The 13,586-nt window shown below is 41.8% G+C and overlaps 1 protein-coding gene across 4 annotated transcripts in view; it reads left to right on the top strand.

Moving 5' to 3' along the window:
* sardh (sarcosine dehydrogenase) overlaps positions 1 to 13,586 on the top strand; it is a 134,230-nt gene that overhangs the window by 53,427 nt on the left and 67,217 nt on the right. For 3 of the 4 annotated variants that reach the window (XM_079524996.1, XM_079524997.1, XM_079524995.1), the window contains 3 exons: positions 6,682 to 6,867; positions 10,155 to 10,291; positions 13,219 to 13,397. In XM_079524996.1, coding sequence (XP_079381122.1) covers positions 6,682 to 6,867; positions 10,155 to 10,291; positions 13,219 to 13,397 — 502 coding nt within the window. Of the gene's footprint in view, positions 1 to 3,988; positions 4,178 to 6,681; positions 6,868 to 10,154; positions 10,292 to 13,218; positions 13,398 to 13,586 lie in introns of those variants that run through there. The other variant, XM_079524998.1, reaches the window with a different exon arrangement.

The raw sequence follows: 13,586 nt of genomic DNA, 5'->3' as shown, positions 1-13,586 counted from the left end.
ACATGTCATATGTCATATAGCCCAACGTCCTAGTCAGAGTCTTCGTTACAGTCATTATACACGAAAATGTGCATTTAGATTGCATTGTGTTATGTTCCATTATGAACAGAAAAATGGATGTACCATTAAAGCAAAACACACACACACACACACACACACACACACACACACACACACACACACACTGTACATTGTTCTTTCTGCAAACTGCTAGACAGTTTTGATCATTGCTCATGTTCTACTTTTGCTTGACTTGCTTTCTGGGTTTAGAGGACTGGAGTGGAGATAGTAACAGCTGCCGCCAATGACACACACACACACACACACACACACACACACACACACACACACACACACACACACACACACACACACACACACACACACACACACACACACACACACACACACACACACCTTGTTCCATCAAAGTGACATTGTCATGCCATTGTCGACAATAAACCAGGAGTTAACAAGGATCAGAATCATCACATACTGTAGGCCTACTGTATACAATATGCTGTTTGAAATCACAGAATAATATACATATGACCAAATGACAGCTCAGTTTGATAACATCTTCTGTGATGAAAGTTTTCTATTCAGACCATCTAAAAAAAACGTGTTCCTCCAGTCTACATCAATGAAAGGAATAAATACACCCGCACACTGTAACTGATCGGAACGGTCTCAAAATAATACAGATTTCGGTTTTCACCAGCAAAAGAATAAATACATTCTACATTCAGTTGTGAAAACAGACACTTGGAAAAGTATTATGCTATTTATTTGATTGATTGAATACTGTATTTTCATTACTTTCATTGTTGTCTACTGGCCACCGCACCTGGTGCATACGCTTGATTTCTAGGTGTGCGAAAGCTTTTTACTCCAGTCTACATAAAACGTTAAAGCCATGAAATTTTGTTTGTTTTACAGTACTATCAAATGTATTATTGGCTATGTGCGCATTCACACACACACACACACACACACACACACACACACACACACACACACACACACACACACACACACACACACACACACACACACACACACACACACACACACACACACACACACGTTCATGCTCTTAAAACTGTGATTCTGTAACCAGACAGCATCATCCCAGAGGCCTTATAGATCTAAAATAGTACACTCGTGCTTGGTTTAGAAATGAACCAACAGCTATAATTTCATAAAGGTGACTAACAGGCATTAGATAAAGGCTTTTGTTTTAATTACATTGGATTATATCGCATATTTTGCTGTATTGCCAATAAATCATTGCCAACGTGTCTGTCTAGCCAATGTTGTTTACATTCAGAGATCATTTTGAATTATAAAAGGCAATTAACTGCTCAATCATGACTTGTGCAATCTGTAGGAAGAGGGTCATGGGCTGAGTTAAAGCTACCTATGCGAGTGCTTTTATTGTTAAAGTTGCAAATATTCAACCGGTCCGTTACTATATTCCATGGCCTGTTAGGGACTCTCAAGGTGGGTTGTTTGTATATTGAGGCTTATTATATGAGCCCCATTATTGCCAAATGTATCATAGATAATATTGCTTAAATATCATTGTGGGAGAGAACACAGAGAGGAAGGAGGGCTACAAAGCTAGTATATTACGTGGTTGAAACCAGCAGAGTGCCCTCGAGTCATAGACAAGGTTCAAGGGTCATAGATTTTGTAACCACAATGTTGGCTTATCTGACCCGGGCTGTAGAGCAGAGCAGAATAAACCTGTGCTGACCTGTCTTCTTCGCCGCGGTCTCAGGCCCAGTGGTTCGTTCTACTATATGACAAAATGTAAGCACTTGAATCCTGGCGTCCCTATTTTGGAGATGTCATAATAGGCAAACAATCTGTGAAAATTGTAGATGGGGGGGAAATAGCTGGGGAGCCAGCCATCTAAAATTTGAGAGGACCTGTGATGTCATGACATACTTTTTGAGTGGTGTAAACCACTCCTACAACTGGCTTTGTTAGTTTACGTGTCTGTCTGTCTGTTCGTACCAAAAAATGAGCATGGTTGCTATGGTCACCCAGTTCACCCGGGTGTGATTTCAGCTTTGTTAGTTTACGTGTCTGTTCGTACCAAAAAATGAGCATGGTTGCTATGGTCACCCAGTTCACACGGGTGTGATTTCATTATGTCAGACATTACGTCAGACCACAGCTTTTTTGCTGCTGCATTGTCTGAAGGAAGCCAAACAAAAATAAGTTTTACTCTTATGTACCTGTACACAAGATGTAACAATAAAACACAACCTTGAACCTTGAACAGCTGATCAGTCTATATAAGACCTTACACCACTCAGTTCACACAGGTGTGATTTTTATTTGTATTTTTGAGTGGTGCAAACCACTCCAACAACTGGCTTTGTTAGTACCCGTGTGTGTTTGTGCCTGTACGGGTGAGCATGGTTGCTATGGTTAGTATGTGACGTCACTGTTGTGTTGAGACTGAATTCATGCGGAGAGTACTTATGACACAGATGCTTTCCTGGTTCTAATGTACAGCAACTATAACAAATGTGTAGTTGCACCACTCAGTTCACACGGGTGTGATTTTTTTTCTATTCATTTGGTCATTAAGGTCCATATCCACTTGATCTCATCACATTTGGATGACGTCTAAACGCCGTTTTTAGGCCAATGCGTGTTTTTCGTGCAAAACTAATGCTGGATTCAGAATCACGAAAACCACCTAGTTTGACATGTCACATGCTACTTAAAGTATGATGACATTTTGCCTTATATTGGTTGTCTATGGTGGGGGATACAAAAAAATGGCCATAACCTTTTTTTTTGCTATGTTTCTGGCAGAGCAGACCTCTCATTCTGTGGACCTTAATGACCAAGTGAAAAGAAAAAACACAAATAAAAAGTATGTCATGACATCACAGGTTAATCCTTAATTTGTGTTTTTTCTTTATAGCTATTTTGAATATTAAAAGGACTGGCATTATAAGCTGAGGCTTCTGCCAACACTCCCTTTTGGTCAACAAAAAACCGAATACATTGTATAAGGTGTGTTTATTTTAAATGACCAATAAACTTGAACTTAACCGTTGAGTTTTTGGGCCTGTGGCTCCCCGGCTAAAAAGGGAGGGGCCATGGATAGATCCTGGCTGCTGGGATGCCGGAGTCCCCCAGGGTCCTATCCTCGGTCACCTCTGTAACATACATTACTTCGCAACCTGCTATTGTCAAGTCAAGTGATAGTGAGCAGGTGAGCAAATGCAAGAGGGACTTCAGAGTGAATAATAAGCAAATACATTAGATGAGTCTTAAATTAAACTATGTGTTTACACATTATGCTTATCCAAAAAGTTAATAAAAAAAAGAAAAAGCACGGGTTAAAACCAAATAAGGTCATAGACAATAAAAGTGTATGACAGTTTTTTTTTTTTACCAATCTTTTAAATCAATTAAATATCTCCAATTCTTAGTCCTTGAATATACGGTTATATTATAGGATCTTGTTGTTTTTGGCAGTAACACAGGGATCCATAATCAGACAAATATGCTATTTGTGCATTTTTTTTAAATTAATGTATTATTTATTAATGTAATGATCTTTGTTTTGTTTGGTTGCAGGCAGCGACCCTTCCCTATAGTTCCCTCTCTCTCTCTTAGAGTATACTCTAAGCTCTCTCTACTATAGGCTAGACCAGGGGTTCCCCAAATTATAAAAAAAAAAGAAGAAAAGAAAAAAATAGTTTTTTGTTTTTGTTTTTGCAACTGAATGGCTCTAATGGCAACTATTGTCTCTATTATTATGATTATTGAAGCAGTCCATTTATATTTGGGGGCGGGGCGGGGGTCCCGAGACATTGCCAAAGCATTTCCGGGGGTCCCCGGCCAAAAACGTTGAGAACCCCTGGGCTAGACTAGTGAAATTGTAACCATTCATCCCTGCAGTGCAGCCTGCCAGCCTGTCTTGTGTTGTGTTGTGTGTGTGTGTGGGTCAGGCAGGGCAGCCCAGGTTACGTAGCTGACGACACATTACTTACTACGAGATCATATTCTAGTCCCCTAGTATAGGAACGAGCGAAGGGTATCTGACAGCCCGAGGAGAGAGCTGCCTGCACGCCACGCTGCACTGCAGTGCCGAGTTCACCAGCAAATACACACAACTATTCGGCCATTTTCCGCGGTGCTATAAGTAAGTCCTTCTACTTCTAAAATCCGACAAGTTATTTATTTTTATTGGTGGATTGTAACCCTGCGTGATCGGAAACATTCTAAAAGAAGCGGACACTAAGAGGGATTGTACGTAGTGTTCGCGTGGCAGCTGCTGCAGACTGCATCGACTGTATCTTTGCTGCTCGTGAAAGAAAACTTATATAACTTATACTGTACTTGCAGTCGATTCCTAGAAAGCAATGCAAAGTTATTTGTTTACCCAGGGAAGTGGACTAAGCTCGAGATGCTTTGAAGCCTTGCATGTGCCTTGCATGTGCGAGAGAGAGGAGATCGCATGTACGGTTAGGTTTATACTTGGCAGTTTAAGTTGGCACCGTTGCGTCTTTGCTCGTGTCTCTTGTTTTGATACTGTGGCATGTAGTAGTGTGCCGTTTCATTTGAAATGTTTGCGTGCGTGCGTGCGTGTGTGTGTATAGTGTAGGTGTGTGTAGGTAGGCTACATCTGCACGTGTGGGGTGCGTTGAACTTTTCGATACTTTCTCGCAGCAGCCGCGTGCAATGCCTGGAATTTGTATAGCCTAACTTTACTGGAACCCTGGAAGGAAGGGTTACTGTAAGTACTCTAAGCAAACCCGGGCAATGCACGGCATTCTTTAGCAATATGTCGATCTCTCAGGCTGCTAGTCAACTCTTATCATTGCAGTATAATGACAATGCCTTATATGTGAATATAAAACAGAGATATTTGCAGCCATCTATTGATCAAATAATTAATACAAACATGTCTAATTTAATTGCATAATTGCTCATGTTTCCCCGCACCCCATGCCCATAGTATTTTCTAGCAGCTATGAATGTCTATAGCCTACTGTCTCTAACAAATGGTGGGGCTATTAGCCTATTATAGTGTCAAATAGGGTAAAACAACCTTTTGCTACAGTATAAGCCTACATTTCTGTTTGTGATGAGTTTTATATCCTACATTTTCTGTGCGTATTATTGTCTATGTTTGCGTCTAGTAGGCATACTGTGAAACATAAGGCCTCTTATCTGTGATTGACTGATTGACTAAAGCACTAGGCATGTTTCCATTAGGGAACTTCATATTCAATTCATCTGAATGAATTGAGTCTTGTTCAATTCAATTAAAACTTTATTCAAGCCCACTCCATAGGGCGGAACACATACAACATAAAAACACAAAAGTAAACAAAGCATAAACTTATCTCTGTACATACAGGCTAGAACGCCAGTGGCTCCACAGCTTAGATGACAGCCTGACAGAGCTCTTAGCAGGGTTAGAAAGTGATGCAATGATGCTGTTCTCAGAGTCTGTTAACCTGCACATAAATCTATACATCAGGTTTCTTAGCACAGCAGGGCAAGTGGTTACATTTATTTCTACAAACATTTGACTGGCACTACAGCATCTTGGGGCTTTGAGCCCTTTTTGTAGTGTACAGCGGAGTACAATAGGCTTTAAAAAGAGTGAGATTTTCACTGGAACAGAGCAGAAATTAAACTTACGTATGAGTGTATTGGCTTGAGCATACAGTTTATGCCGCTGTCTAAAAATATCTCTATCATCAGATAGGTCATTTGTTATAAAATGACCGAGATATTTGGTCTCTTTGCATTCTTTTTAATGACATTCCAGACAGGTAGAAATCAGGAAATACCAGCTTACTGTCTTCCTTACTTCTCACAATCATGGTTATGCTCTTCTTAGCGTTGTACTTAACATCAAAATCGAGGCCGTACTGTGTTGTGACTTACATTAACATGACTTGAATTATCATTATCAGGTAGCCTATACACTTCTAGCCTAGCCTAGCCTAATCCTAATCTTCAGGATAAGAATTAGGCTATTTGACCTTTTATTTTCTCTCAACTTAGTTACCGTTACTTTATTACACTATCTCAGCTGAATAGAGAGAAAAGTGCAACAACAGTCGGTATGACAACAACAGTATGTACTGTAATTCTGCAAACTGTTAATAAATATTTCAATCAATCAATCAAAACCCCCTTTACCACCAAAATATTCTAGAAGTGGTTCCGTTCTAGACTCTTGAAACCTCGGTGCTTTCAGGGAACCCGCCGGCGTAAAAGTATTGAAAATTGGAAATACCCCAGTAAAAATTTGTACCACTTTGGGTGGGAAGTGGGAACCCCTTTTGGTGTTTTCAGCATTATGTTATACTTTAGCTATTTTTGAAAACATCGTATTTTCCCCATATTTTCAGATGGGGGTAGGCGGCCAATTACATATATTTTTGGGGGTCCTTGACATGAAAATGTTTGAGAACAACTGACATAGAAACATAGGTTTTTCAAGAAAACTGTCAGGATTTATAAGACATTTGTAGAATCGTCCTCAGGTCTAAATGGGTTAAGTACTGGAGGAGTGCATGTACTTCACACCACTGGAGATTAAAAATGTGCCAGCAGCAGACACACCCTTGCTATACAAGTCAATGGCAAACAAATACACTCTCCCTGTGTGTGCTTTGTCTACCGCAGGGGCATGGCCTTCCTAGGGAGTACTGTTTGGAGGGCAGTGTCGGCAGTGCGACCCCCGCTCTCCCCTCTGTGCCGGGTGAGCGCCCACTCCTACAGCTCGGACCAAACGCAGGAGAAGAGTGTCCCTTACGAGAAGACCCTCAAACAGGAAGGTGGTGTTCAAGGCCCTACGAAACCTCTACCAAGGTGAGGATGCTGCGAAGACAGGGCAGGTGATAACAAGACACGCTTTAGACCAGGTGATTAGATACAGTAGACCAGTGGTTCTCAACGTTTTTGGCCGGGGACCCCCGGAAATGCTTTGGCAATGTCTCGGGACCCCCGCCCCGGCCCGCCCCCTCCCGACCCCCAATATAAATTGACTGCTACAATAACCTTAAACCATTTTGGGCGGGAACCCCTTTTGGTGTTTTAAGCATTGTTATAATTTAGCTATTGAAAAATAGCAGATCTACAAGCTCATAGCGCGCCACCGAGTGGCGCGCTACGAGCTTGTAGGTCTGCTATTTTTGAAAAATCGTGAAAATAAAATTTATTTATTTTTTATTTTTTTTTGAAAATAATTTGGCGACCCCCCGAGGGGTCGCGACCCACGGGTTGAGAACCCCTGCAGTAGACCAGTGGTTTCCACACTTTTCAGATCGTGACTCAAAAGAGAGATTAGACGTTTGCCCGGGACACAAACTGGTGAAAATAGCAGATCTATTTAGTACAGGGGTTTTTAACTGATTATGAACCAGGGACCACCACCCTGACTAAGAATCAACTTGGGGACCACCACCCTGACTAAGAGTCAACCTGGGGACCACTGTTGTGTTGGGTGGGGGGATATGGGCGTGGTGTGGGGGAAAAAGCCGGAAAATATTTTGACAGTTATGGGCTTTGTTTAATTTGTTAATTTGAGGTGAATTAAATCAACTGACATATGCTAGTCGTCCGGAGCTATTCCTTTCCGATGGTTGCCCTTACTCTGTTATCTTAACCTTCCATATTAAACTCATAGATAGCAGACACATGCGATTGCATGATTATATGGGCACATTTCCTAATAGACTCAACCAGTCAATCCGGTACACTTTCCCTTGAAATTCGAACTCCCTTTCTGTGGAAGTTCTTGACCTCCGACTTCCCAGTAACTGACAACATTGATGTCATCATACATTACCAGGTCATTTAGTGAACTAGTTTGTTTCCCAACTAGTGATCGATAAAAAACATACTAAATGCACGTCCAGACTAGGTCTGGATACCTCTGTTTTATCCAACTACAGACCCATCTCAAAGCTTCCGTTCATTTCTAAGATCCTTGAGAAAACTGTGCTGTCTCAACTCCAGTCTTTTTTGCAGCTTAATAGCATTTTTGATGTTTTTCAATCTGGGTTTAAAGCGTTTCACAGCACGGAGTCAGCACTGTTGAGAGTTTTCAATGACATTCTATTGACCACCGACTCTGGTGACTCTGTGATTCTACTACTCCTGGATCTTAGCTCTGCATTCGACACTCTTGATCACAATACTCTTATCTCTCGTTTGGAGAAAGAGAACCGCCGTTCTACAACATGACTACTCATTCTGTGACAGATTAGGCTTAAAGTAGCACTCTCTAATAGAATGATGAAGTTTTTGATTAACTGTTGTTTGTTGGTGACAGCTCAATGGGTTTCTATGGTAACGTGGTGTTGGGTGCTACGTCAGACAGGTATAGTAAAGTCAGCTGTTCACCCGGTGGCATTTCATGAATGGAAGGAGAGGGGGTGAACGACGGGGAAGTCCAACTTTGCTGACAAATGTATGGCGACAAACATATTAAGTCAGCGAGAGGCTAAAAGCGGGGAAATGTACTGCCAAGACACACTGCATGCCAAGAACTCACTTCTCCAGTGCAGTGGCGTTTCCAAGAATTATATTTTGGACAGGCAAGATGTGTTAATTGTCGTCTCCTCGCGCACAATCGTAGCACTAAAGGTTTTCAAAGAGATATACCTGCCAGACGAATAGTATACACAGGCTGAAAGGCTTGCATTTACATTCCAATGGGTGATTGAGGGTCGCGCTCTACTGCTACGGCCAATCAGCAGTCCACTAATAGTTCTCATGTCTTGTTTTTGTCCTCTTTTTTCTCATTGTATGGATTTTGGCCAGGCCAGAAATGGATTTGGACAGGCGGACGCCTGCCCTCGCCTTATTGTAGATACGCCTCTGCTCCAGTGTACTGCGTTTTGTTCATTTGTGACCAGATTTGACTGAGAGCCTGCCATCGCGCTAATTCCAGCTTTCCACCAGAGGAGAAAAACTTTTATTTTCCTTTTTTCCCAAAATGAATTAATAGCAAAGGCAGACTCTTCACATACTAGAGCATGTCTGAAATAAGTGTCGACATTGACATGTAAATATGTGCTTAAGTGCTTAAACATGTACATGTAGCTAGGTGTAATGTTAGAGACCACAGAAGTGAACCTTTCAAACCTGTTTTCTCAACTCGCTGTTTTCTGCAAGACATTACTCTATAAGCCATATCTCCAGAACTGGTGGGTCAAACTGAACAACCAATATGTCAATTTGAAGCAATGCTTCCCTGCTCAAAAAAATCCAATGGCAGTCCCTCAGTCAAATTTGGGTTAGGGTTACATTTATTAATCATTTATTAAAACGATTGATTTAACGACATCATAACACAGTGCGTATAGTGCAAAGTGCAAATGGTACATACAGGTAGCAGCATGGTGATTGTTGTCTTAGCGTTTGTAAAGCGGTCAGCAAAGTTGGACTTCCCCGTCATTCATCCACCTCTCCTTCCATTCATGAAATGCCACCGGGTGAACAGCTGACTTTACTACCTGGTCTGAGGTGGCACCCAACACCACCGTGACAGCGGTGTTTTTGGCAGAACATTTCTATTTTAGTTTTAGTCGTAGTCTCTTGAAACGTTTTCATTTAGTTTTAGTCACATTTTAGTCACCTGAAATGTTTGTGTTTATTCCAGTTTTAGTTGACTAAATATAAGATTTTTGTCGACTAAATCTACAGTTGATTTAGTCGTATCCCTAAAATGTACTTTAGCGGGCCTTGATGCCGTCATAATGACTGATTATACACTTGCTGAAAATAGCCGCTGCGACCAAGTGTGACCAAGTGTAAAATTACTTATACTGGATCTCTTGTCCACTAGTCCCTTCCTAACATTTTAGTCTAGTTTTTATTTGTTGACAAAATCTACAGTGTATATTTAGTCTTAGTTTTAGTCATCATAGTTTAGTTTTCATTTAGTTTCCATTTAGTTTTCGTCAGTGGAAAAAGGTAGTCGACGGACATTTTTCGTCTTAGTTTTAGTCGACGAAAACAACACTGCAACGTCCGTGACCATAGAAACCATAGCAACCCATCGAGCCGTCTATATACTGTACTGTGTACCTGTCACCAACAACTGCGATGAACTGAAAAGTTGTTCATCTCTGCTATCTTATCTGCCTCAGGTCAGCAGATGCTGTTGTGATTGGAGGCGGCAGCCTGGGCTGTCAGACCATCTACCACCTTGCTAAAATGGGCATGACCAACGTTGTGCTGCTAGAGAGGGATCGACTGACTGCTGGAACAACCTGGCACACAGCAGGTAAACGCCAACACGTGTGGAGTAGAAAGGGGGGGGGGTTGTGCAGGGCTGGGCGGCACAATTATTTTAATTGTTGTTGGCTCCTTAATGCTCATCATTCCAAAACCTGCCTAGCCACTAAATATACTTGGTTAACCCATTTCGACCGAGATCGATTCTACAACATGTCTTCTAAATCCTGACAGTTTTCTGAAATACCCATGTTTCTATGTCGGTGGTTCTCAAACTAATTCATGTCAAGGACCCCCAGGATTATCTGTAATTGGCTGCCGACCCCCATCTGAAAATGTGTTGTTCCAGGGACCCCCCCCCCCCCCCCCCAGAAGCAAAGATTTGAGTTAAAAACTGAAAGAATATATATTCAAATATTTGTGTTGCATTTTCACGATTTCTCAAAAATAGCAGACCTACAAGCTTGTAGCGTGGCACTCGGTGCCGCACTATGAGCTTGTAGATCTGCTATTTTCAACAGCTAAAGCACAACATAATGCTTAAAACAACAAAAGGGGTTCCTGCCCAAAATGGGTTAAGTATAGAATAGACTTATAATCCTATAATTATAGTTAACCCGAGGCCCCCAGGGCTCTATACTAGTTCCACCTGTTCCCCTTCGACACAGAAACTCTTTAGAAACAGTCTATCTACATGTTTATAATGTTTCACAGCACAGTGTGTTGTGAGCGTGTACATATATTTTAGCTGAATGGGAATGGAGATGTTAGGGTTCAAGTAGCCTCGGAAACCCAGGCGTTTTTATTTCCAGGGAGAAAAAAAAAGTCTGGGTCCGAGTCCACTTCAATTCGGCATAGAGTAGCGCAAACATCGCTCACTCTCTGCTGATTTCTGATCGTCTGCACCTTTGTTAAATTGACACACACGCACACATGTACACACACACACACACACACACACACACACACACACACACACACACACACACACACACACACACACACACACACACACACACACCTCTCTCTCTCTGTCGCTCTAAGTAATTAGTCTCATGTCGCGCAGCTGCACATAGTTTCTCCCGGCGGATCCTGCCGGGAGCTGCCTATGCCATAAAAAGCATAGGTGAGTTCCAGGCTAGGGTTCAAGTGACTAGTGCCTACTTTTTTCCTAAAACACAATGGTGTCACTTTACTGTACCAGAGTCATGTGGGAACTCTACAGGCCACTGCTACAAGTTGCCAGCGTTAGAGCATTTATACAGCAAGAATGTTTAGCCGAATTCCAAGAATTGAATTTGGGATTAAAGGAATTTGTCATGAAGTAATGTGTAAATGTGTATACCTTTTGAAGTGACAGCTTAAAATGTTTTGTATGGTTTATAGGCCAATGGTAGAAAGGACTGTATATTTATCATGTTCAAATTAGACACTCTTGTTTGTTTGTATTTACCGGAATGCTAGAGATGGCAACATGCTCGCCTCTGTATCCTGTAAGAATCCAATATTGGAAAAACTCAACCTGATTTTAATAGACTGATGAACCCTAGCATCTCCATTCCCGGGCTAACATTCAGCTAAAATATATGTACACGCTCACAACACACTGTGCTGTGAAACATTATAAACATGTAGATAGACTGTTTAATATGTCAGAAAGCAATAATATGTCAGAAAGTTTATGACCTTTAAAAAAATAAATGTATTCAGACAGCCAGCAATGGGTAAAACGCTCCCAAAAAATGTAGTGACTGTGACACATCTAGGAGCCACAATCTGCATTCAAAGATGTTCCTAGAAGCTTCATCATGTGACGCATGTGACTTGGGTTGACTATAGAGATTAGCTTGTGCTAGTGACGGCTTAATGAACAATGCGTTTTAAACTGTTCAAAAAACCAGACTGAGTAATAAGAGCCACGCAGTTAACACCATAGGGATTAATCCAGAGGTTTGCCTTCATTCATGCCAAGCTATTAGACTTAGATTACATACATTCCATTTTATGGATAGACCCAGTACAAATAATTAATAATCAGACCCGTCTGAAGTAAGTGAGTTGTACTGTACTGTACTGTACTGTACTGTACTGTACTGTACTGTACTGTACTGTACTGTACTGTACTGTACTGTACTGTACTGTACTGTACTGTACTGTACTGTACTGTACTGTACTGTACTGGTTTTAGCGTTAACTCCTTGCAACCGTTTTGACCCAAGGAGTTGCATGGTGACCCTTTTGTGTGGTTAGGGCTTTAGGCTGTGCAACAGTGACACTTGGTGGTGAACAAACGCTATTTTCGTGCTCGGACACAGCCAGGGACACGGGGACAGACCCAGGGACCCAGCCACACACATAGCTGTCTATAGGAGTGGTTTCACCACTCAAAAAACATATCTTTTGCTGGGCTGTACAAATTATTTCGGTTTAAAAGAAAATGAATGGATTTAAAAAAACAACCATTATGTCCACACATACTACATACAAGTAATATGGGTAATATTCACATGTTGGAGTGTATGCTTGCTTATGTGTATTTTACCCATAATGGGCGGGAACCCCTTTTGGTGTTTCAAGCATTATGTTATACTTTAGCTATTGAAAAATAGCAGATCTAGCCGCGCTACGAGCTTGTAGGTCTGCTATTTTTGAAAAATCACAAAGTTAGAATATTCTTTAACGTTATAACGTTTTTAACTCAAATCTTTGCTTCTGGGGCATTCCTGGAACAACATATTTTCAGATGGCGGGGTCGGCGGCCAATTACATAATAATCTTGGGGGTCCTTGTCATGAAAATGTTTGAGAACGACTGACATAGAAACATGGGTTTTTCAGAAAACGGTCAGGATTTAGAAGACATTTTGTAGAATCGTCGTCAGGTCTAAATGGGTTAATGTATTATACATTGTGCCGTGAACACATTTGCATAATGGTGATTCCATGCGTGTCCTGCCCGTGTTGTTACCACCAATAGGCCTTCTGTGGCAGCTGCGGCCCAGCGACGTGGAAGTGGAACTCCTAGCCCACACCCGGAACGTGATCAGCCGAGACCTGGAGCAGGAGACTGGCCTCCACACGGGGTGGATCCAAAACGGAGGTCTCTTCATCGCCTCCAACAAACAGAGACTGGACGAGTACAAGCGCCTCATGTCGGTACGGACTGACACCAGATAAGACACCTTGTTATTGGTCTTTGTGGAAGAGGTAGAGATGAGCGGAAGAGAGGGTGAGGGCGTCGCACCGCGTCATCGTGCCAAAACCTAACGTTTCTCATGGAAGTTCTTGACTCCTTCAAATCCGCTCTCAAAGGGCACCTACGGACGGCTGCAATTCGAAACTGGC

Source organism: Electrona antarctica, assembly GCF_951216825.1.
Source record: "Electrona antarctica genome assembly, chromosome: 16".
NCBI classification, from domain to species: Eukaryota; Metazoa; Chordata; class Actinopteri; order Myctophiformes; family Myctophidae; genus Electrona; species Electrona antarctica.
This window is presented reverse-complemented; position numbering and strand designations above follow the sequence as displayed.